This window comes from Dipodomys merriami, unplaced genomic scaffold (genome assembly GCF_024711535.1).
Source record: "Dipodomys merriami isolate MVZ:Mamm:240054 unplaced genomic scaffold, mDipMer1.0.p SCAF_39, whole genome shotgun sequence".
Classification (NCBI taxonomy): Eukaryota; Metazoa; Chordata; class Mammalia; order Rodentia; family Heteromyidae; genus Dipodomys; species Dipodomys merriami.
Genome location: NW_027205492.1, coordinates 4,335,515 through 4,360,808, shown reverse-complemented (window position 1 = coordinate 4,360,808; position 25,294 = coordinate 4,335,515). Strand labels below are relative to the sequence as shown.

Here is a 25,294-nt window from a genome sequence, read left to right as displayed (position 1 = left end):
TTCCCTTTACCACACTTTGCTTTCTGATTTTAAAGGATGAAGGCTGTTAGCCTTTTTTTTTTTAGTCAATCATGGGGCCTGAACTCTGGGCCTGGGCATTATCCCTCAGCTCTTCAGCTCAAGGGTAGAGCTCTACCACATTTGAGCCACAGCGCCACTTCCAGCTTTTTCTACTTATGTGTTGCTGAGGAATCGAACCCAGGGCCTCATGCATGCAAGGCAAGCACTCTACCACTGAGCCACCTTCCCAGCCCATGTTTGCCTATTTTTAAAGAAACAGGTAAAAGTAAAAATGATCCAAATAATTAAACTAGTTTTGAAAGTGGGAAGATGGTGTGACACAGCAATGCACAGGCACTAACTGATAAAACTTTTTATTTCACTTTTGAATTTTTACACTTTTCCTGATTAGTCCATGTAAGGTGAAACTAGAACTGTTTAAAAGACATACACAAATCTAGTACATCAATAACCCGGGAATTTTTTTTTTTTCTATACTATTTTCACAACCACAGGTGGGTGTGCTTGCTAGGCAATGTAACCATCACAGAAGCAAACGGTAGGCAGAATACTGGTAAGGAAAAACAAAGGGCTACCAGATATACAGACAAGCTTGGTTCCACATTCACTACTGCATTTTCAAGCGCCAAGTATTAACTGCACATTTTTGTTCAGCTAAAAAGGAGTGATTTTTTTTCTTTTTTTTTCTGGTTTGTTTTAAATCAGTGCATGAATTTTTCTTTTCTCAGTTCAGCATATGGACAAACAGATGGGACTCTACAGCTAGGTGGAATGTCAAAGGTAAAGGAGTGATACTGTGACACTGACGGGCCTGGCTATTCTCTGTTGGTAGTATCCACACAACTTCCCTGTGTTCTATGGTCTTGTTTAGACATTATCTGAGAACTGAACTGGATGAGCACACTTAGGATCTTGGTGATAATAATTAACAAGCAGTACCAGTGCTGGTTGCAATATAAGGAGAAACCATGGATACTTAAGAGTGCTTTGCTGATTCTGATTGTGGTATGACTGAAGAGCAGTAACTGTGCCCAGAAGACAGGGCAATGGTGTCAGAAGCTCTTCTCAAGTCTGAAGCAGGGCTTGCTCACCCAATGTACTCACCCACTGTATCTCTTACATCCTGCCCATACAGTATAATAAGTAAACAGAAGACAAAACACAAGCTTCCAAAAGAAAATAAACATAAGGACAAAAATTTAAAGAGGAGAGAGTAAAAAATGGAAAGATCATTAAATTTTAAAATTTCAAATGCCCCAAGCTAGGAAGAACTCAAAAAATGAGTACTCTTCAAGTGAGAAGCTATCTCTACAGAACATTATTCTTAAAGGTAGCATCCAGGAAACAGAGAAAGCCATCCGTAAGACACACGGTTTTTTATTTTTCTTTTCTTCTTTTATCTAAGTGGTAATAAGGAAAAGAGATCCCTCTGATTTCACAAATTGCAAATCAGTATCATATTGCTGTAGGAAAGGGGGTTTAAGTCACATCGTACAGGAGCACGGGACCTATTCATGGTATCACAACCAAGTTTTCTGCCACAAACAATTCTATTTTCAGGCTTTGATCCTCAGAGGAAGACTCTACATTTGTGGTTATGAACTTTTGAGTGGCAATGGCCCAAATTGGTCAAGGGTCTATATGTTCCCACAGGCAGAATCACTGTGAATTACCATTAAACTTGGATGCCAAATGGTAAATGTCTCACTCCTAGTCCCAGCATTGCAATATAATCTCTATAACTTTCTGTACAACTTTACAACAGAATTGTATTTCAGTGACTATTTTGATATCAGATTAAATTTTCCAAAAAGTTATACATAATTCAGGCCTATTTTTTTCTACCAGTGAGAGTTCTGCTAAGTTACAAAACCCCATAATCACAGTGTTCAGTTTAAAAAAAATTAAACATACAGTAATCCTGTCAAAGTTAATCGAAATCAAAACTTCAGAATGCCGTGGCATTTATGTGACCAATTTGTGTTTTAGATACAAATACCAGCTGTTTATCCCATGGACCATTTTTGCTAGGCAGAGGCTGTGAAAAATCGAAAGTCGACGTACAATTTTTTTTTATCGCACAAAGGGATATATGTGGAGGGTACAGAGTGACACTGAACAGATCACAGAGCACAACAGACATTAGTTCTCTCCCTCCCCAGCATCTCCTTCATCTCCCTGGTTCTCCGATGTCCACAGCTGCAAAACAAAAAGAAATCAATGCTATAATCAAAGCAGGGCCACTAAAACTTCTTAGGGGTGACCCAATCTGTACCTTATCTACCCTAACTTTAAAATTCCTTCTGTAGTACCTCAGGAATGACTGCAAAGCTCAAAATCTTAGTAGTCATATGTAACTAATTTAACAATTACATCTTTCTTTTTTTTGTGGTAGTAGGGTCTGAGCCAAGGGCCTCCAAGTATTGTACCACTTGAACTATGCCCCCAGACTTTTTGCTTTTCATTTGCTTCTGAGAGAAGAATCTTGCTAACTTTGCCAGGTGATTCTCCCATCTTGCCTCCAGAGTAGCTGTGATTACAGAAAAGTATCACTGCATCCAGCTAACAATTGTACTTACAGTGAGATTGTCCCTAAGTAGCTGCATGATCAGGGTGCTGTCTTTGTAAGACTCTTCATTCAGTGTATCCAATTCAGCAATTGCTTCATCAAATGCCTAAACAAAAAGGCTTCAGTAAATCTTCAAGCTATCAGAAACACCTCTAGCTCAATTTTTTTCTGCTAATGAGTATAAGTATTATCTCTTTCATAGTACTTGGGGGACCTATTATTACTTTGTTTCAAAAAAATGTACAGTGCATGCTTCTATAGCAGTAACTAGAACAAATCAAAATTCCTGTATCACAACTGTCTTGTACACAGATAAGAACAGATAACCAATGCCCAAAGCTTGATGAGAAACAACTGCCAATTTTACCTGGAATTGTTTATAACCACCCACTATAACAGTCATCAAACAAAACAAGCAAAAATCAGCAGGTGTTGAGAGAAGAAATCATAGTGTTCATACTTCATAAAAGATATAATTCTACTCCTAAAAAAAATCTTTGTGCCAGGAGCTAGAGACTCACGCCTATAATCCTAGCTACTCAGGAGGCTGAGATCCGAGGATCATGTTTCAAAGCCAGCCCGGGCAGGAAAGTCAGCGAGACTCTTATCTCCAATAAACCAGTAGAAAACTGGAAATGGCCCTGTGGCTCAAGCGGATGCCTTGAGCTGAAGAGCACAGGGACAGTGCCCAAGCCCAGAGTTCAAGCCCCACCACTGACCAAAAAAAAAAAAAAAAAAAAAAAATCTTTGTAAAAGTATTTGAAGATGTTCAGGCATAAAAAGAAGTTACTAGAAAGCAAATGCACTGATTCACTATGACCAGAAACTGTCCTGAGTCCTTCTCACCGTTTTTGCTAGGCTGCAGGCCTTTTCAGGAGAGTTTAGAATCTCATAGTAAAAGACGGAGAAATTTAGTGCCAGGCCAAGTCGAATTGGATGTGTAGGCTGCATTTCTTTCTTACTAATTTCAAACGCTTCCTGATATGCCTGCTGGGAGTTCGACACAGTAGCTGAAAGGAATATGAAAAATTATATATTAAGGCTAGTTTCTTTCACAGATTTCATCACACTTGATCCACTATCAAATTAGCCAACTGGGCTGAAGCAAATGATTCATCAAAATGAAAGAACAGCATTTCTGCTATTCAATTTCATATTGGCTAAATATTCTTTCAAGCACCATATTAAATTCTTTGGGGGGGGGTAAAATAGGCAATTATGATGAAGTCTACTAAAGTAATTAAGAAATAGACATAACCTTTAAGAAGATAGAAAACTGGGTGCTGGTGGCTCATGCCTACAATCCTAGCTATTCAAGAGACTGTGAATCTGGAGAATCTTGGTTCAATTGGTTCAAGACCAGTCCTTGAAGAAAAATTCTTGAGACTCTGTCTTCAATCTAACCAGCAAAAAGCAAGGCTGGAAGTGTGGCTCAAATGATGAGTGCCAGCCTAGCAAACACAAAGATGAATTACCAACTCTATTAGGTATGTCACTTGGAACAAATTCAAGCCTCCATCCATAATACTAGTTTTCTTTATAGCTAAAATTGCCATTATCACAATAATCCATATGGTGGAGGAATGCATTACGATGGTGGTTTCACACCACAAAATACAATAGGGCTCCCTTATTTGTGTGGTTTATGTTTCCGAACTCCTAAAAGATTCCTGAAACTGCAGACAGTATTAAACTGGATACAGCTCTTTGTCCATATACATATATACCAATAGTAAAATTTATGAATTAGAAAAATAGGAAATTAACAACTATAATTAAATAGGATAACTGTAGCAATGTACTGAATAGAAATTTGGACTTTCTGGTCATTAAATAAAGTGAGTTACTTGAACAAAAGAACTGAATTTACAAAAGTAGATCTGATAACCAAGATGGCAACTAAGGTAGCAAGTTAACATTAGTTGTAGCAGGCAGGTAGCACACACAGGGAAGATACTTGGGGCAAATGGTGATTCTTGACTTGAGGATAGCATGACATTCTATCCCATCACTCAGAACCATATATACTTTAAAAATTAATGAGTTGTAATCCTCAAAATAAGCTGCTGTGGTCTTTTTTAAGTTCTGATTCCTGTAATGTTACTGTCCATGGTGAACAAAGTAAAAACTGTTCAAACATTAAGAAAGAAGACTTACTCCACAATTGCTCAGTTGTTTTTTTTTTTTTAATGTTACTTACTTTGTTTATTGTCTCCAGATGCCACCTCAGAAAGGTACCTAAAATAATCTCCTTTCATTTTCAAGTAGAACACCTTACTTTCTGGTTGTGTAGCGTTAGGAATAAGATATTTGTCCAACAGCTCCTAAAAAATGATTCACACTGTTAAGAATTTCAAATTGTTTCAAGATGTTTTAATTATGTTTGTGATTCAAGATACACTACCACTACCAATTTTTTGAAGATCAAAAAAAAAAAAAAAAAATGTTTCCATCCAAGCCTCTAAATGTTGTTTAGCCCAGGGGTTAACAGCAGATGCCTGTATTCTTCTGTTAAAGTCACCTTGACCATCCATAAGGGGTTAATTAAAATCTAGCCATTACACTGGAGTGCTATGTAAAAATGATGGTGCAAAACTATACTGATCACATAGAAAATCTCCCAAAAGAAATCTGAGTGAAAAAAATGCAAACAAAAGAAGTCTATTTTAATTCCTGTACATGCACACAAATACATAGGGGGAAAGCCTAGAAGGATTAGGTTAATCATGGTTCTCTGGGTGATAAAAGATTAGAAGTGAATTTTTTACTTTACATTCTTCTGCTCTGTCCTTTAAACATATACACATGTAACTTTGTATTGCTCTTGCAAGTAGGGGGAAAAATGTTTACATTCTGAGAGGGAAAAGGTCAACAATGCAGAAAACTGCCAAACACTAAGACTGGAATCAATCTGACTAGGAAACCCCTCTTCTTGTGGTAACTGTCTTTATCCATATGACCCTGGACAGACTGCCTCATCACCCCATGCCTGTTTCCTTGGCTATACAACTGGGGAACATAATGGCCCCCCTTCTAGGGTAGTTATGAAGGTAAGTGAGCTAACATACAGAAAGTGCTTCACACGTTGCCTGGCACATAGTAAGCACTCAAAGAGTCTAAAACTATTATTAATAATAAATTCCTTTAAACATTTATGCTTACAACAAAAGTAGTTCTGAAGGAGTCCAAGCTTCGTATACAGAGCAATATTTTCGAAGAGTTGTTTTAGAATGTGGCATCCTGAAAAACTGGTTAAGAGGCAGTAAGTACCATGCTCTTCTTCACATTCTTTCAGATGCTCTTAAAAGCTGGTCTACATTTCAGCAATTATGGAACTTTCTTGCCCTTGGAATGCATGCCATACTTCATCTGAATACCAGATGTACCTAACATTCAGGAATTAGTGCACCATTAACAAAGCCCCAAATGACCAACAGGCAACAAGTTTAGCCATGACACTCTTATCTTACACCACCAGTCTAATAAAAGAGAAGCTCAATGACAAGCTTAGTGACTAGGGGATTTGATCAGCCAAAATGACAGGATGCAAGGGGCAGTAGTCATTTTAATATTCTTTGCAGGCAGACAAGGTGTAATTCCTTATAGGTTAGGGATGGATGAGAATACTGTCTGATGGCTGATAAACTATACTGGTTTTTCAAAAGAAAGGTGCCAAGGGTAGTAATTTGGAGAGGCAGCCAGCAGGGGAAGAGGTAGATTAACAAGTGTGAATTCTTTTTCCCTTCAAAGTAGCCCTCATTTTTACCTGATTTCACCTGGAAGAAAAAAAAAGTTCCCAGTGGGCTCAGGATGTGAGGGAAGACAATATGATAATGATTTGCTCTAGGATCCGTACCCTTCCCATCCAACCCCAAACTGTGGAAAGTGGAACTCAATCACCTAATTAGAGCTTACAGAAAACACAGGGAGGAACCACAATCCCCTTTGATTTAACTTTGGGATATATTAGACACATGTGCCTACCCTTCAGCCAAAACCAGGGCTCTGCATTTGCAAAGGCATGGCTGGGGAGAGGCTGAAAGTCAAATCAGCCCTTTATCCTCACCTACACTGGAGATGACATTGCTATGCAGACTGATTTAGCAAATATCCTATCAGTGGCTGCATCTACCTAAAATCCTGCCTATCTGGTCTTAAAAAAAAAAAAAAGGAAGGATGTTGACTAAATGTTCCTGTTTTCCAAATGCCTTTTAGTAAAAGAGGAAAAGTTCTCTACAAGTAATGAACAACTTCTGGTGAGAAAAAAAACAATTACAGCCCCGTAATTGTAGCTCAGTGGTAGAGTGCTTGCCTCCATGCATGAGGCCCTGGGTTCTATTCCTCAGCACCACATAAGCAAAAAAAGCTGGAAGTGGCACTGTGGCTCAAGTGGTAGAGTGCTAGCCTTGAACTGAAGAGGTGACCGACAGCGCCTAGGCCCATAGTTCAGGCCCCACAACCAGCAACAACAAAAAAAATAAAAATAAAAAAATAAAAAAACAACCACATCATATGCTTTAAAATGAATCATAGATGACTTGCAGCTCCAGTCTACTCAAGACACCCCTTTCTCTCATAGGCTGTTTGAAGGTTTGCATTTGGACATTAACTATTTCAAAGATGGCCATTTAAAGCAGAAGTGCCGGCCTCTCACCAGAACGTCATTGCAGATGTCCTGCAGCTCCGCCTCGATCTTCTCACGGTACTCTTTGCCCATCTGCTGCTTCTTCTCATTCCTCTCCGTTTTCTGCTCAATGCTGGAGATAACACGCCAGGAAGAGCGGCGGGCGCCTACCACGTTCTTGTAGGCAACAGAGAGCAGATTTCTCTCTTCATTAGAGAGTTCGTGCCCCTGCTCCGTGACTGCTTTCATAGCTGCAGCCATGTCATCATAGCGCTCAGCCTGTTCAGCCAGCTTGGCTTTCTGTACCAGCTCACTTTTGTCCATGGTTGTTCCTTAGCACAAGAGCAAGAGAAAAAGAAAAGCGTCAGTCCTCAGACATTCAAAGCAGCACATTCGAAAGTGAGATCTCCTTTTGCAAATGCCATCAACAATGCTGACCATATGCTGAGTACCTACAGAGTCAGGAGGTCCTTGAGGCCTCTAAATTACTTTGGTAAATTAACCTGCCCAAATTCCTATAGGACAGGTATGTTAATAACAACCCCCCCCTTTTTTTTTACAGATAAAGAATGAAGGTTTAGTTGGAGAAGGCAGGTAATATATCCCGAGTGGAAAAGGACAGAGCCAGGACTTGAACTTGATGATCTATTCCTGCTTTTATTTTTCTCCCATTATCCTATTCTGACTCTCCAACACAGAGACTGCTTAAATAACTCTTTCTTCCTAAATTTATGCTAAATATATGTCCTTTAGTTCGTTCAGTAATTGTGTGCTTTTCAATGCGACCTTAGCTGTGACTCCCTTTCTCACTGTCCTAATTACCTGGTTTTACCAAATCTGTTTTCCTCCACAGTATAAGACAAGTCCATCTTGAAATACAAGCTACAGAAGTCATTATCAATCCCCATGGTGGCTCTGATTCAAGAACACACTGTAGAGGAATGAACATCAAGGTGGGCAGCACTGGCTCTTCTCAGAAAAACCACGAACTTGGTTAGATCACTTAACCTGAGAGTCTCTGGTTTTTTTTGTCAGTCATGGGGCTTGAACTCTGAGCCTGGGTACTGTCCCTCAGCTCTTCAGATCAAGGCTAGTGTTCTACCTCGAGCCTTAGCACCACTGCCGTTTTTCTGTTGGCTAATTGGAGATAAGAGTCTCATGGACTTTCCTGTCCAGGCTGGCTTTGAACTGCGATCCTCAGATCTCAGCCTCCTGTGTAGCTAGGATTACAGGCATGAGCCACCAGCGCCCGGCTAGAGCCTCCGTTTCTTGACTGGAAATAGAATAATCATCATTTATAGAGAATAGTAATTTCTGGATAATACCTATGTAAAACGTATTACTAACCAGGAAGAGTTTATATACTGCCACTTTAAAATGCCATATATCAATCAATTCCAGGGTAAAAATAGGCTAGTAGTATATGCACTACTTTAAATACTAGTACCTGTTGGGTATGTGGTTCCAAGCAGACCAATGTTGAGTTCTGCTCTAACATTACTCAAATTTACCTAAATCATGCATATAATAACTGATCTGAGCATCTTATGGCTTGAAACCATATGAAGGATATATTAACGTCGCAGAAATTACTGTTATACACGTTAATACTGCTCTTTGCCATTTAATCTCGTTTTTCCTGTGAGGCCACCCTAGTTCTGCTAAGACATCTTGTCCTTCAACAAAGCCAACTGAGCTACATGAGCTGCATAATGCACACATGGGAATTAAAGATGTTTGTCTGGAATCCTCTAGATGAGAACTATGATTTTTCTTCCTACTGCTTATTCTCCTATATGAGACTCCTTAACTGTAAATTATCCCTCAGCGAATCATCTCTCCCTGGTCTTGGACATCTAAAATCACAGAATGAGACTACCTATGGCAGGTATAATTTTCACACATCATTCCACAAGCTCTCTTACCCTTCCTAGCACCCATCTACCAGCTAATAGAAGTCAGCAGAGAGGATGCTGTTTCCAGGCCAAAGCTGTGTAAATCTATACGTAGTTAGTTCTCCAGGCTCTGTGTTGCAGATGGGCAGTCCCTCAACAGTGGACTTCATCCCAATCTCAGGCCTAGAGTGCAGAGTATTGCAGACTGGCTGGACACACAGTGTGAAAAAGAAACTTCTAATGGGCTAAGCCAGTATGGAATAAGGCTATTGTTAACTACAACACAAGCTTGTCTACTTTCATTCAAGTGTATTAAAAATAATGTATTTGAGCTGGGCATCAGTGGCTCAGGAAGGCTGAGTGAGATCTAAGGATCTGTGATCCTCAATTAAGACCATTAGCCTCTTATCTCCAATAAACCACCCAAAAGCCGGAAGTGAAGATGTGGCAAGTGGTAGAACACTAACCTTTAACAATAAAGGTCAAGAACAGCACCTAGGCCCTGAGGTTTACGACCCAGAACTGGTGCGCGCGCACACACACAGTATCATATATTTGTCACCTTAAATTTATGCACTTTTTTTTTTTTGTCGGTCGTGGGGCTTGAACTCTGGGCCTGGGTGCTGTCCCTCAGCTCTTCAGCTCAAGGCTAGCACTCTACCACTTGAGCTACAGCGCCACTTCCGGTTTTCTGGTGGTTTATTGGAGATAGGAGTCTCACAGTCTCTCCTACCGGGGCTGGCTTTGAACCGCGATCCTCAGATCTCAGCCTCCTGAGTAGCTAGGATTACAGGCGTGAGCCACCAGCGCCCGGCAAATTTATGCACTCTTTAGCTGGATGCTGCTGACTCATGCCTGTAATCCTACTCAGGAGGCTGAGATCTGAGGGCTACGGTTTGAAGCCAGTGCAGGCAGGAAAATCTGTGAGACTTATCTCCTATTTACAAGCAGAAAATCGGAAGTGGCACTGTGGCTCAAAGTAGTAAAGTGTGCTAGCCTTGAGCAAAAAAGCTCAGGATAGCTCCCTGGCCTTGAGTTTGAGCCCCAGAACCAACCTAATAAATAAAAATAAATAAATAAAATTACACACTCTCAGCTAGGCACTACTGATGGTTTATATCTGGAATCCTAGCAACTCAGGATGTTCAAGTGGTAGTACACTAGCCTTGAGCAAAAAAAGCTCAGGGACAGCACTCAGGCCCTGAGTTCAAGCCCAAGAATTCTCCCTACTTCCTGCCCTCCCCCACAAAAAAGCTATATACTCTCTCAATATGCCAGAGAGAAAAAATAAAATCCTTGGGATTATTAGGGCTAATATCTCTCTATTAAATAATCTTACTTCAGTTTTCCTAAAGTGCCAGGCACAGCTACCAAAAGCAGCTTTGGCCCACTCTAAAGCTTATGAAACAGCACCTGTTAACATTTTCTATGAAAAATTCCAGTTAAGTTTTGACAAGAGTCAGTTCAGTCATCAAAGGAAGCATAAGGAATACCACAGAAACAGGAAGGGCTGACAAGGCTGAAGGATACCACAAAGCTTATACCCAAGGCCCCCATTCTAAACTCCACACCTTCTTTCTTTCTCACACATTAAAAGTAAAAACTGAATTCTAACTATACCTTAGGACCTCCCCTCAAGTAACTTCACCTTACTTTCTAAAATAAAATGTAGCCTTCTGGTTTAAGGCCAACTATTTTAAGATCCTTTGAGATCATTACAAGAGTTTCTAGAGATTAAAATTCACCCTGTTAATATAAAAAGTCTTATCTGTTTCAAAAGTACACATACACACAGAAATAACTTAAAATCCATAGCTAAATATCCTAATGCCTACTGCTTACATAACATTTCACTTATATAACATGGATTTTGAAGTAACTAGACCAATTTCAACAGGAAGTGGGTTACACAACACCCAGCAGTTTGGAGAAGGCAGCAGACAAGGGAGAAATGAATTTGTTCCTCTTACTATATCTACAATAAATATTCCATCCACAATCTTTCCCTATTCACACTGCTTTCAGTCCCTCAAGATCTCCAGCTCCCATCCCATCTTTCCTATCAGATCCAGCTTCTTAAAACCCCAATCAGGACAATTCTGCCCCAAGTTTTAGTTCCTGCTGTGGATGGCAGTCAGTTTCCTCTCCTGTCAGTGAAAGTTTGCCAATGTACCTTCCTAGATTTCTCTCACAACAAGCCTTCCACACAGTATATGCTTCAGACAAAAAGGTTATCTTACATAGAAAAGTGTGCTGCTTGGTCTTGACTCACCAAGTCAATCTCTCTTCCTGGAATGGCCTTTCCCATTGACAAACTAGAGTTCTCCAGACCATAGCTTCAACACTATCCCCAATATGAAGCCTTTCTTATGCCAACTCTGAGCCATATCATTTCTAGACCCCCTACCCACACAGTAAGGCACCTCAAATGTGACCAATACCACCTGCTGAAATAGTATTTTGGACATGAAGAGTTAAAAAAAAAAAAACAAAAAACACTTGGTTTTGCTGCTGATGTTCTGCCGTGCTGAGAACTGAACCCATGCCTAGGCAAAGGCACTCTGCCACTACACTGTATCTCAGGGTCTTGAACTGTTTCCAGCCCTGCTTTGTTGCCATCTTTTTTTGGGGGTGGTGGGATGGCGGAGAAGGGGCTTGAATTCTGGGCCTGTGTGCTGTCCTTGTGCTCTTCAGCTCAAGGTGAGCGCTCTACCACTTGAGCCACAGCACACTTCTGGTTTTCTGGTGGTTAATTGGAGTTAAAGAGTCTCACAGACTTTCCTGCCCAAGCTGGCTTTGAACTGCAATTCTCAGATCTCAGCCTCCTGAGTGGCTAGGATTACAGGCATAAGCCACCAGCGCCCAGCTTATTGCCATCTATTTAAAATGTAGCTACCTGATCTTGGGCAGTGGCTCACACCTGCCATCCTAGCTACTCAGGAGACTGAGGTCTGAAGACTAAGGTTTGAGGCCAGCCAGAGCAGGAAAGTCCATGAGACTCGCATGTGGCTCAACTGGTAGAACACTACTAGCCTTGAGCAAAAAAGCTTAGGGACAGTGCCTGGGCCCTTAGTTCAGGACCCAGGACTAGAGAATGCACAGGAATGCAAAGTAGCTACCAGAAAATTTTAAATTACATATGGCTGGCATTCTATTTCTATTGGACAGCACTGTTTTAAGATAAAAATATTCGCCAGGCACTGGTGGATCACACCTGTACTAGCTACTCAGGAGGTTGAGATATGAGGATCATAGTTCAAAGCCAGCCTGGGCAAGAAAGCCCTTGACTCTTATGTCCAATTAACCACCAGAAAACCAGAGGTGGCGCTGTGGCTCAAGTGGTGGCTCAAGAGCACTTGCCTTGAGCTGAAGAGCTGAAGGACAGGGCCTAGGCTCAGAGGTCAAGCCCATGACCGACAAAAAAAAAAAAAAAAAAGATAAAAATATTCTCCCAGGGCTGAGAAGGTGGCTTAGTGGTAGAGTGCTTGTCTAGCATGCATGAAGCCCTGGGTTCAATTCTTTAGTACCGCATAAACAGAAAAGGGGGGAAGTGGTGGCTGAGACTCAAGTGGCAGAGTACTAGCCTTGAGCAAAAGAAGCTCAGGGACAGTGCCCAGGCCCTGAGTTCAAGTCCCAGGACTGGCCAAAAAAAAAGAAAAAATTTCGGGCTGGGCAGGTGGGTCATGGTAGAGCACTTGCCTTGCATGCACGAGGCCCTGGGTTTGATTCCTCAGCACCACATAAACAAAAAGAAGCCAGAAGTGGAGCTGTGGCTCAAGTGGTAGAGCACTCGCCTTGAGCTGAAGAGCTGAGGGACAGCACCCAGGCCCAGAGTTCAGGCCCCACAAGCAGGCCCAAAAACAAAAGCAAAAAAAATTTCTCCCAAAGACTTTCATCTATAACAGTCATAATGCCTTACCATTTTTCTTTAGTATTAAAATTACTCCTCTATTTCTTTCTTTCTTTTTTGGGGGGGGGGTCTGGTCGTGGGGCCTGAACTCTGGGCCTGGGCATTGTCCCTCAGCTCTTCAGCTCAAGGCTAGCGCTCTACCACTGAGCCACCTTCCCAGCCCCACTCTTCTATTTCTTAGGTGCCTTCCTATATCATAAGCTCCTTTGGAGTGCATCTGCCTGCTATAGCACTCTGTACATTATTTATATGAACAAATACCTGCTAAAGGAAATGAAAACACATTGAAATTAAGAATCACTCAATTTTGGTACTATTCTTTTTTCCCCCAATAACCCAAAGTTCCTATTCTTCACAAATGTGAATTTTTCGTTGAGTGATGAGAGCTAGACTGTTTTACGGTTTCCCATGTGTGTGTCCTCAAAAGAAAGCATTTGATCCCCCCCCCACATATACATTTTATGCCTAGAACCATTAAGCACAAAACTCATGCTCAAATATGTTGTTAGCTTTTACAAAACTCATCATTTGTAAAGCAGAGAACACAAACTACTATGTGTGGTACAGCAGAAAAGCAACAGTATTGTGTGCCTGAGCAATCTGTCACAACACAACATTAAGAGCTTGCTAAACCCCACTCTTCAATTTATAAAACTTCGCTAATGAAGCAGTATCTCCTTCAGAAGAGTTGCTATGAGCACAAGGTACAGGGAATTACGTGGAAATACTTCTTTTAAAATGCCTGCTGCACAAATTGAAGTAATATTACTCCTCTCACATTACTGTTTTAGCCCACAGAATGTGGATTCTTTTTAAAATGTACAATTGAAAAAGAACTGGTTGGGGGTGTTAATTCAGTGGTAAATGCATAGCATGAGCCAAGACCTTGAATACAATTTGGGGTGAGGGAGGTAGATGTGGTACTGGGATTTGAACTCAGGATCTGGCACCTACTAAGAAGGCATTCTACCACTTGAGCTATGCATACCCTTCAGCCCTAGACAGATATCAATCGATCTTAACTATACAATTCTATAAGTAAGGCAAAATTTTACATTAATTTTGCATACAAAGCATGTTATTAACCTAACATTCAGTCCCTAAATGAACTTAACTCTAAAATTTGAACTGTGGTTCTCTACCACTGAACTTTGTCTCTAGCCTTGCTCTTTGCTAGGCAATTAAGAGTTGGGAGTCTTCTGGACTTTTCTGCCTTTGAAGTGCCAGCCTCTGGATCCTAGCCTTCTGCTTGAGCCACAAGTACATAGCTTTCTTCTGGAACTTTTTACTTTTTTCTTATTGGTTGTGGGGCTTGAACTCAGAGCCTAGGCACTGTCCCCAAGCTTCTTTGTGTTCAAGACTAGGGCTCTACCACTTGAGCCACAGTGCCACTTCTGGTTTTCTGATGGTTAACTAGAGATAAGAGTCTCAAGGACTTTCCTGCCCTGTTTTGGCTTCAAACCAGGACCTTTAGAATGCAGCCTCCCAAAAAGCGAGGATTCTAGGTGTAAGCCACTGGCACCTGGCTTTGAAACTCTTTTGATTTTTCTTTTTGTAGGCTGTGGAGCTTGAACTCAGGGCCTGGTGCTATCCCTGAGCTCTTTTGTGCAAGGCTAGCATTCTACCACTTTGAGCCACAGCTCCACTTCTGGTTTTCTGGTGATTAGTTGAAGACAAGAGTCTCACAGACTTTCCTACCGGCTAGCTTCAAACCATAATCTTCAGATCTTAGCCTCTTGAGTAGCTAGGATTATAGATGTGAACTACTAGCACCTAGCTGAGAACTTTTATTTGCTTCCTCAAAAAGCTAAAAAAAAAAAAAAAAAAAAAAGACTATAGTTGTGACCAGGCCTGACATCAACACAACAGTCAAAACACTAGCACAGACAAACTCATTAGTGATTGCAGGGGAGTCTAGGCCTGCAGTGAGCCACGAGATTTTTCCCTGTACTGGCACACTTGAGAAAGATAAGGAAACACTGAGAGCAAAAGTTCTCAAGCATACCCACATGATGATATACTGAAGATGGATGTCACAACTTGTTCTAAGCCACTGGACTCAGTGCACTGTTACAGGACTGCAAAGCATTTGCTGACATTGTAGCAACCACTTGGTGAAATACTAGAAACAATCTAGATATCTAACAATAGGAGAATGGTTAGAGAAAAAGAGACAGATGGTACAAAACTGCATAGCCATCAAAATAAGGCATTCAATGAGAAAGATGTACTTAAAAGAGCTATAAATGACAGGCAGAAAAAGCTGCACAATATAGTGTTTCATTTTTGTAAAATATGCTCCAAAGAACATATACAATCAGAAAAGTTAATACCAAATGGCTAATGATTATTTTTCTAGTCTATCTCTGGGTAATAACATTTCTATAATCCTCATTTTTCACCTTTTAAAATTTCTTTGATGGCTGGGAATGTGGCTTAATGATAAGAGTGCTTGCCTAGCATGCATGAAGCCCTGGGTTTGATTCCTTACTACTACATGAACAGAAAAAGCCAGAAGTGGTGCTGTGGCTCAAGTGGTAGAGTGCTAGCCTTGAGCAAAAGAAGCTCAGGGACGGTACCCAGGCCCTGAGTTCAAGCCCCAGGACTAGCAAAAAAAAAATTCTTTGCTTAATTTTTTTTTCTGGTTGTGGGACTTGAACTCAGGGCCTGGATGCTGTCCCTGAGCTTGTTTGATCAAGGCTAGTGCTCTACTATTTGAGACATAGCACCACTTCCAGTTTTTGAGTGGTTAATTAGAAGTAAGTCTCATGGGGACTTTTCTGCCTAAACTGGCTTCCAACCACGATCCTCAGATCTCAGCCTCCTGAGGTAGATAGGATTACAGGTGTGAGCCACTGGTGCCTGGCAGGTATGGTTTTGTTGTCTGAAACATAATCTCACTATGTAGCCCTACTAGCCTAGAACTTTTTGATTCTCCAGCCTCTTGATTGCTGGGATTACAAACATGCATGCACTACACTCAGTAGCTTTTTAAAAAAGTGACTGAAGTGCCAGGCGCTGGTGGCTCATGCCTGTAATCCTAGCTACTCAGGAGGCTGAGATCTGAGGATTGCAGTTCAAAGCCAGCCTTGGCAGGAAAGTCTGTGAGACTTATCTCCAATTAACCACTAGAAAACCGGAAGTGGTGCTGTGGCTCAAGTAGTAGAATGCTCACCTTGAGCTGAAGAGCTGATGGACAGTGCCCAGGCCCAGAGGTCAAGCCCCATGACCAATCCAAAAAAAAAAAAGTGACTTAAGAATCCCAACTACTTGGGAGACCAGCTTCAGCAAAAAGTTAAGAGTTCATCTTAACAAAATTAAAGCCAGGAGAAGTAAAGGTATCTCTCAAGAGGTAAAGCATCAAGCCCTGAGTGAGAAAGCCAAATCAGAGTACAAGGCCAGTAACAGTACACAGCTAGGTGTGGTGGTACACACAGAAATCCTAGCTTTCCAACCAAGAGGCTGAAGGCAGTAGGATTATGGTCTAAAGCTAGCTAGGCAAAAATCAAGACAGCCTATGTGAAAGATAACCTAAAACAAAAAGGACTAGAATCAATTCAAGTGGTAAAACATTTGCCTAGAAAGTGCAAGTTCAAACCTCTAATACTATAAGGGGATGCGAGAAGAACCACTATTGCAGAGAAAGAGCTATGATTTTTTTTTCCTGTAGTGCTGGGGATCAAACCTAGGACCTTGCACATGCCAGGCAAGCAGACTTCCTGAGAAATAGTTCTAAATGTGCCCACAAAATAACAGAGTATCTGTAAATAACCTAGCTCCTCATTTTAGTTCTTTGCTTAAGGGACATTTTTTAATAATGTTCAAAATTCAGACATCATTTTTCAGTGGCCACAGTAGATATCTAAGGACAAAGACAAAAAAAATGATAATCTATCACTAGCCTATACTTTTAAAAAGGCATGAAAGAGATGGTTTTTAGAGACATTTTCACCTACGTTTTGTTTTCAAGGAAAAGAAGGAACATATTCAATTCTAATATTTAATTTATTTCTTTGTGTCAGGCCTGGGTACTGTCCCTGAACTTTTTTTTTGGGGGGGGGGTTGTTGGGGCTTGAACTCAGGGCTTGGGCACTGTCCCTAAGATTCTTTTGCTCAAAGCCAGCACTCTTACCACTTGAGCCACAGCACCACTTCTAGCTTTTTCTGTTTATGTGGTATTAAGGAATCTAACGAGGGTTTCATGCATGCTAGGCAAGCACTCTACCACTGAACCACATTTCCAGCTCCTCCCCCTCCCCGAGTTTTTTTGCTCAAGGCTAGTGCTCTACCATTGAGCCATGACTCCACTTCCATTCTTAGTAGTTTGTTGGACAGACTTTGCTGCCTGGGCTGGCTTCAAACCACAATCCTTAGATCACACCTTCCTGAGTAGCTAGGATCTAATACACTTTAACTGAACTTAACTGTTAGATATTTACAATGAGGATTCTGTTATCAATTATGTACCAGGAATTTTCCCAAGCTTTATATAAAATAAGCCAGGTGCTGGTGGCTCATGCCTGTAATCCTAGCTACTCAGGAGGCTGAGATCTGAGGATCCCAGTTCAAAGCCAACCCAGGCAGGAAAATCTGTGAGACCATCAGAAAACTGTAAGTGGCCCTATGACTCAAGTTGGTAGAATGCTCACCTTGAGCTGAAGAGCTCAGGGACAGCACCCAGACCCAGAGTTCAAGCCCCACAACCAAAAATAAAAATAAAAAATAAAAAAGTGTGTGTATGTTTTTAGAAACGCTCTATATACATATAACAAATATAGGCTCCTTAAAGGAACCAAGTGATATTTTCCATACCTCCATAATAGAACTTCTCTACTCATCTCCTCAGTGATAGAAGCAGAGATTAATAGGTACCAAGTGAGATTATGTAGTAAAATGCCTATAAAGTACACAGGCTCTTAGGCAAATACCTTTACCCTTAATTCTCAGTACGAAATATAATTCATAGAATCCAATGAGTGTTGCCATAACTGTAAAATGAAAATCAGTATTCCCAAGAACTCTAAATTATTCACTGAGAGTTAAAAAGAAATTTCATGAGTATGACCATCTCCTCTGAGAATTTAACTCTAATGGTAGAAATATCAGAAGGCAACAGATTTAAAGGGACAATGCTTCTCTTGGAGAAGCAAGCAGGTAGAAGTAAAGACATTTAGTCTAAAAGGATATGAGCCCTAACTTGTTTTATGGTTGATAGGGATGTATAGAAAAAAACTACTAAAAAGAAAAACCAAGAGTGGATAAAAAATGAGGAGCCGGGCGCCGGTGGCTCATGCCTATAATCCTAGCTACTCAGGAGGCTGAGATCTGAGAATTGCAGTTCAAAGCCAGCCCGGGCAGGAAAGACCATGAGACTCCTATCTCCAATAAATCACTAGAAAACCGGAAGTGGCGCTATAGCTCAAGTGGTAGAGCACTCACCTTGAGCTGAAGAGCTGAGGGACAGCGCCCAGGCCCAGAGTTCAAGCCCCATGACAGACAAAAAAAAAAAAAAAGAGGAAATTAACAATCCATAAGGAAAAGTTTCATTGTGATAAGGAACTAACCATAAATTCTGAAGAGCATTTGTTGTACCACACATAGAGCATCTTTAGTACCATAAAGCAGATTACAGCTCTAGAAACACTGCTGAAGGAAACATGCCAAGCTACTGCAAGAGAGAATGACAGTCAGTGGGACCAGTTGGTTAGTGGGTGTTACCCAGAAAAAGTTAAGTACTCCCAGCTCTCAAAGAAAACTACTCACTGAAAAACACCTACTCTAAAAATGTCTGTGTGCTGTTCCACACACAAAATTTGGTGTCCTAAAATACATTTAATTCCATTCAAACATTTGCAGGTTCTTTGTTAGGACAGAAACACAGCATATCTGAAATATAGTCATTAACTTTCTGTCCAATGAATACTGAACTGTGATGAAATTGTACCCTTACTTTGAAACCTCTTCCTTTTCCACCTGTTGTTGAGTATCATTGTAGATTATGTCCAGTGAGTCAACTGAAACAATTATGGTGTTAAGTGATTTGTCAAAGGTCACATAATAGCATATATTACAATAAATGGATCTCTTGGCTTTAAGTGATCAATCCAGAAAAACAATATGCTAATTCTGACCCATAAAAACAGCCTAATTAGCTGACTTTATCAACTAGATTTCAAAGTTTGGGGCCCACCAATATAATGAAGCTACCCCGTCCAATATACCAGAACCACACACCAATTCCCTAAGTGAATTGACAACTGAGTGTGTTTTCTCATTGCTAAGATAGGCAAAGTTATCTAATAAGATTCTCAGAAGGGGGATGGGAAGGTGGCTCAGTGGTAGAGTGCTTGCCTTGCATGCAAGTGCTTGCCTTGCATGCATGAGGCCCTGGGTTCGATTCCTCAGTACCACACAAGCAAAAAGAAAAAAGCCAGAAGTGGTGCTGTGGCTCAAGTGGTAGAGCGCTAGCCTTGAGCTGAAGAGATAAGGGACATCGCCCAAGCCCAGAGTTCAGGCCCCACGACTGGACCCCCCTATCCCCCCAAAATAAAAAAGGTTCTCAGAAGGAATAAATCTGATCATAACAAAAAACTTGTAGCCGTCTGTGTACTCTATGAACAAATGAACAGCAGCCATGGTGTATTCCACACCAAAGTTTACAAATGGTCAATGAGTGAAAGGACACTCCATCCACCCTTCTTCTTTTATATCCAGACTTGTTTCTTTAGTGATTTTACTACCAAGGTTTGAACTCAGGGCCTCAAGACTATTCAGCTTAAACTCTTACCACTTTGAGCCATATCTGCAGCCCAAGTTTTTGCTGGTATTTTGGTGATATCTCAAAGACTTTTCTGCCCATGTTGGCTTTGAATCCTCTGGATCTCAGCTCCTGTGTAACTAGGAATACAGGTGTGAGCCACCAATGACTGACTCTTTTAAAAGGCACTAATTACTTATGCCCATATCTAAATAGCACTTAACACAGTGTACTGTAAATATGTCAGCTCCTATGCTAGGTTGGAAGCTTAAGGAAGAAATTCACTTTACCTCTGGACACACCATGTCTACCACAATGAGTGCAAGGAACTTCATCAACTGATGCATTTTTTTTTAAGTGAACAAGCTGTTATTTCTCATATAGACACAGACAGGAAGACCACATCTGACTAGAAAACAGACTATATACACAGCCCACCTAAAACTATTTCTTAAAAAGAGCCATCTCAGGTTTTGTTTTTTTCACTTGCCAATGGTAATATTGATTCAAACTGGGCTTTAATAAGTCCTTGAAACACTTTCCATCCACCTCCATTCCAAAAACCAATCAACACCTGCAATCTCTACTCAGGCCATGGTTCAAGGACAGCACAAGAAAAAAGTGAGAACTCATCTCAGCAAATAACTGGATACAGTGGCTCATGCCTATAATCCAAGTTTGAAGGAGGCCCAAGGTCAGGCTGCCCCCAACCAGAAGGGCTGGAGGCATAGCTCAAGGGGCTTTTTCTGGTAATGTGATGCTGAGGAATCAAACCCAGGGCCTCATGCATGCAAGGCAAGTACTCTACCAGTGAGCCACCTTCCCAGCCCCTGCAACACAGTCTTCTAATGACCAATCATGATTCCCCATGCTTACTTAAGAAAAAGATACAATAGTTCTTTTCAAAGAATCATGCAAGGTTGGCATTACAGTATATGCCAAAAACTCACAAAGTAAGCTTTAAATATGGTTCTCATATTCTCAGAGGGCTAACAATAATAATGATAGGACTGTTGTCTATTTTAGCTTTCAATCTGTTTGTCTTGGTCAAGGCCATTCAGAAATAACTCTCCTTGTTGGGTCTCTTAGGGAAAAAAAATGAAATAAACAACCAGGACAGGAAAACTTACATAATAAAGAACTACCCAGAATTTTTTAAAGTCAACTAAGCTATAATCTTCTGGAATAACTTGTTTTTTTTTTATGAGGCCATTCATCTCATTACAAATATTAGAAACATGTTACTGTGCCTCTGAACACACATATCAGAGGAAATAAGGGACTACCTTCAATCTTTTTTTCCTTCTTTAGCATTCTCTTTTCAAAAAATACCCTCAGAATTCATCCAATGGTTAGTTTTTCCATTATGACATGCAGATGACTACTAGGATAATCATGAAGTGATCAGGAAGATATTCATGTAGTGATCAGGACAGTTTCTAAGGCTTGGAAATTAATACATACCACCATAATTTCCTGACCCTAACTATAGTGTTATAGTCACCCTAGAAAAAATATAAACCAAGGTACTTTAAAAAGTCTCTTTATAATCCAATTTTAGTTTTCAAAACTATGGTTATTTTAGGAAAACTGCTTTGTCTGATGCACAGAAAAGCAGGTAGTAAAACAGGATGTAATAATTTTAGAATTTTCTACTTATATATTATATTCCCTTATGTATTATAGTCCCTCAACTCAAAGAACATACAAAGTTTAAATTAATGATAGCCATAATCAAATTCAATGAAACAACCAGGACTATATGCCACAAAGTACTGATGAACTTTTTCCCCTAGTATGAAGCAAGTACCAGAAAAACTGGATTTTCACCAGCTTGCTTCCTAATGAGTATTATCATCTCCACAGGCCTAGATGGGTTTGTCTACTCCCAACAAGTCACATTCTAACTAGCTTCAAATTAGTTAAAATTCCAGTTTTTAAGGGGTATGTGTGTGTTGGTATTGGGGATTGAATTTAGGGCTGGGTGCTGTCCCTTAGCTTTTCTTTTTAAGGCTGGCACTTTACCACTTGAACCATAGCTCCACTTCCAGCTTTTTGCTGATTAATTGGAGATAAAAATCTAACAGATGTTTCTGCCCAGGCTGGCTTCAAACTGAGATCCTCAGATATCAACTGCTGAATAGCTAGAATTACAAGTGTGAGCCATTGGCACAGGGCCTAAAATTCCATTTTTAAACACATTAAAATAAAAATTAAGAACTAAGCAGCATTTACATCAAAGACATAGTATGCTCTACAACATCTACAAATCTCATTCCTAACAGCCAGACCATCTATGATTGGGTCTTGAATCCAGCATTTACCTTGTACTGGTGTGTTTGTGTCCTTGGAAAAATTCTCTGCACTTGTTTCCTTATCTGTAAAATGAAGCTAAAAGTACTTACCTCTTATTGGCAGTTAGAAGACTCAGTTAATATATATGAGGAAGTAAGAAAAAAGTCGGGCACATAGTAAGCACTACAAACAGTAGCTGTTATGACTATTGTCTAATTAGCTTGTGCTATAGCAGTTGGTAAACAAGTTATAATGGATACTGTATGTGTCCATACTATACAGCATATATACTATGCCTAATCTAAATACAAATTCATCCATTTATTAAAAATCTATGGGATAAAGTCCCGTAAGGGGATGGATATTAAGTCACAGTTAGACAAGGAGAGAGGAAGAAGTTCTGGTGTGCTATTACACAGTATGGTGATTACAGATAAAAAGAATGTAAAATAGATCTCAAAAGCCTGGAAGAAAGAACTTTGAATGTTTTCATCATAAATGATGTTTGAAGAGAGATATGTTTTAATTTTATTCAAACATAACACAATGTATGTGTACATATATATATATATATCACATGGTATTCACCAATATGTACAATGTTTTTATCTATCAGTTAAATTTTATTTAAAACATTAAAAAATCTACGTGCCAGATGCTTCGTTTAGTCTATCCCAACATATCAAACACTATCTTACCATCTGCACTTACAGTTGAGAATTGACTGAGAAAAACTGCATTTGCTATATGTAGCATAAAATTGTTTTTTTCAATGTAACATGTACAAAAATGATGCTGGGTTTTTATCAAAAAAATGCTGGATCTTATTAGAATGTGACTAGAGGAAAAAAGAAAACCTATAACAAAATCAAAAGCTTGTATTTCACAATTTACAGTTTGTGAAAAAGTCTCATGACAAATCTGGAGACAAGGAAACTAAGACTGAATAACAAGCTGAAGATCACCATGATATACTGCAGTCAAGAACTAAAACCAATTTACCTAACTGCAGCTTCAGTACTGTTTCTAGATCTACAGCCAAGTGGGGAAAATGCACTTTTTGCAGCAGCCCAAATCTCTGGAGACACTGCCTAGGGAGCTAATGTCAAGGGAATTTTCTCAGCCCAATTTTATAGAGGCTGCCTCCCTGATCTATAGAGTTCCAATTCTAAAATGGCTTCAATACACACAGGCACTGCATGATGGGAAACGTACAGATTATAGGGTAGGAGCCATACTCCAGGGGCTGTCAGTCCATAAATATTTGCTGCCGATGAAAGAGGATATTCAATATGAAACTAGGTCCGTGGTTTAGGTCAAATCACCTCATTTCTCATAAAGACTTCATCTGTATGATGGAGTGAATGGTTTAGCTCATTGAAGACAGAAGCAAAGAAAATAATTCTGCAGTTGTCACTGGATCTTAGCCTTCCATTTTGAGGGCCAGACTTAAAAATGTAACCTGGGCTATGTAAAACCACTAAGTTTTTGCACTCACTGTGTTGGGTGCTGCTAAGAACAGGGATGGAAGAAACATGAGGGTCCAGACAACCCTAAGTAAGAAATCGGGTCCAATGGGATCGGTCAAGAAGAGATTCAGTAAGAACCAAGTAGTATTAATATAAATTTCCGACAGAAAAAGTGCAAAGAGCTGAGTAACTCCCATATACTCAGTTCTATAAACTACCTATACGTGTGGTTTCCTATGAACAAGTGAGACACTAGAAGTGAAGACAATTTCCTTGTTCTAAGGGCTTTCTGAGACACCATATTCATAATATCATCTTGTCAAATCCATCTCCCACACAGGACAAGTAAAATCATAGCATGTAGCCTTACCAAAGAGAAATGCAGTGAAGGCAAGAACAAGAAACATGCATTTTTAAACAGGAATGATGGCAAATTGTCTAACCAATACTGCCACCTCTGAAAACCCCATTACAAGCAAGTTCTCCATTTGCCCACAGTGCTCCTCTGAAGAAAAGGTCCACATCCTTCCCATCCCTTCCCCAACATCATCGAAGCCATTAGGCAAATTTCAAACAGGGGAAAAAGAAATGTTTGTGGGGGAATTTGGAGCGAACAAGGGTACAAAGATCCCGACGTTAAATGGTGATAAATGCCACGGGGAAATATCCAATTCTCAGTCTCTTAATTTTTCCTGGGGATCTGGGGCCGGCTCGGTAGCCGGTTCTAACTGATCCATTCCTTGATTCAAACCTCAACCCTGCTGTTCTTCCTAGGGAATCTCGGATCCTACCAGCTTTCAAAAACAAGGAGGAGCTGATGAAAAAGCTTTACTGCAAAGTGGGAGGAGGGATCCCCTCCTGCTGTTTCCCAAGGTTAAACCCCTTACTCATCCAGGGCATTGGGGCTCCAGAACTCGCCCACGTTTGGTTAACATTTCAATTTCTGGTAGGCCACCAAGCAAGGAGCAAGGGGTGACAGAGCTGAGAGGGATGGTTGGGGCCGATCGAGGAGCGGGGAAGGGTCGCCCGAGACCGAAGCTAGGCATTGAGGGGACCTCCGGGGTTCAGGACCCGTCTGCGGTTCGGGGCCCGACGGCCCCTCCCAGCGCGGTGCGGAGCCGCACCCCGCCCGCTGGGCAGGACGGCAGGCGGCGAGGGAGGCCCGGGCTAAGGCAGGAGGCGACGGGCCCGGCCCCGGAAACAGGGAGGGGCCGCGGCGAGGCCGGGCCCGCGCCACGGGCAGCCGCGCGGGACTGAGGCGGCCCTCACGCCGCTTCCCCGGGGCCGCCAGCCGGGCCACCGTCGCCTCGAGAGGGGCTTCGAGAATGGGGCCCCCGGGGGCCCCGGACGGACCCCGCGCCACATTTACCGTGGGAGGGTTCCAGGGGGCAAAGGCGCTTCCAACGAAGCTTTAAGGGCGGCGACCGCTTTCTTCCCAAGCCCGCTCTTCAGAAGGCGGCACGGGTGGCTGCAGTGGCGGCGACGGCGGCGGCGGCGACAGCTACCACGGCTCCGAAATCGGTGGCGGCAGTGGCGGTACCTCCACTTCCGCTCCGGCCACCACTTCCGCTCCGGCCCAAGTCCCGCCCCCACCCTTCGCCGTCTCCTCATTGGCCAAGCGCGGCACGGGGTTGCCTCGGCCGCCCGAGAAGGGCAGTGACGCAAGGGAGGAGGAAAAGGAGGCGAGGGCAGGGATGCGGCGGGCTGGGGTGGGAGCGGGGAGGAGGTGGGCGTAGGGGAAGGAAATGGGGCGG

The 25,294-nt window shown here is 41.4% G+C and overlaps 1 protein-coding gene across 1 annotated transcript; it reads right to left on the bottom strand.

Moving 5' to 3' along the window:
• Positions 1–358: 358 nt before the first annotated feature.
• On the bottom strand, positions 359–25,105 carry Ywhab (tyrosine 3-monooxygenase/tryptophan 5-monooxygenase activation protein beta). The gene is made up of 6 exons (XM_069989830.1): positions 24,910–25,105; positions 7,245–7,546; positions 4,791–4,914; positions 3,437–3,600; positions 2,601–2,696; positions 359–2,220 (listed from the first exon to the last, which is right to left on the bottom strand). Exons 2-6 carry the CDS (start codon positions 7,536–7,538, stop codon positions 2,164–2,166), a joined length of 735 nt encoding a protein of 244 aa, XP_069845931.1. The 5' UTR covers positions 7,539–7,546; positions 24,910–25,105; the 3' UTR covers positions 359–2,163.
• Between the last annotated feature and the right edge of the window lie 189 nt (positions 25,106–25,294).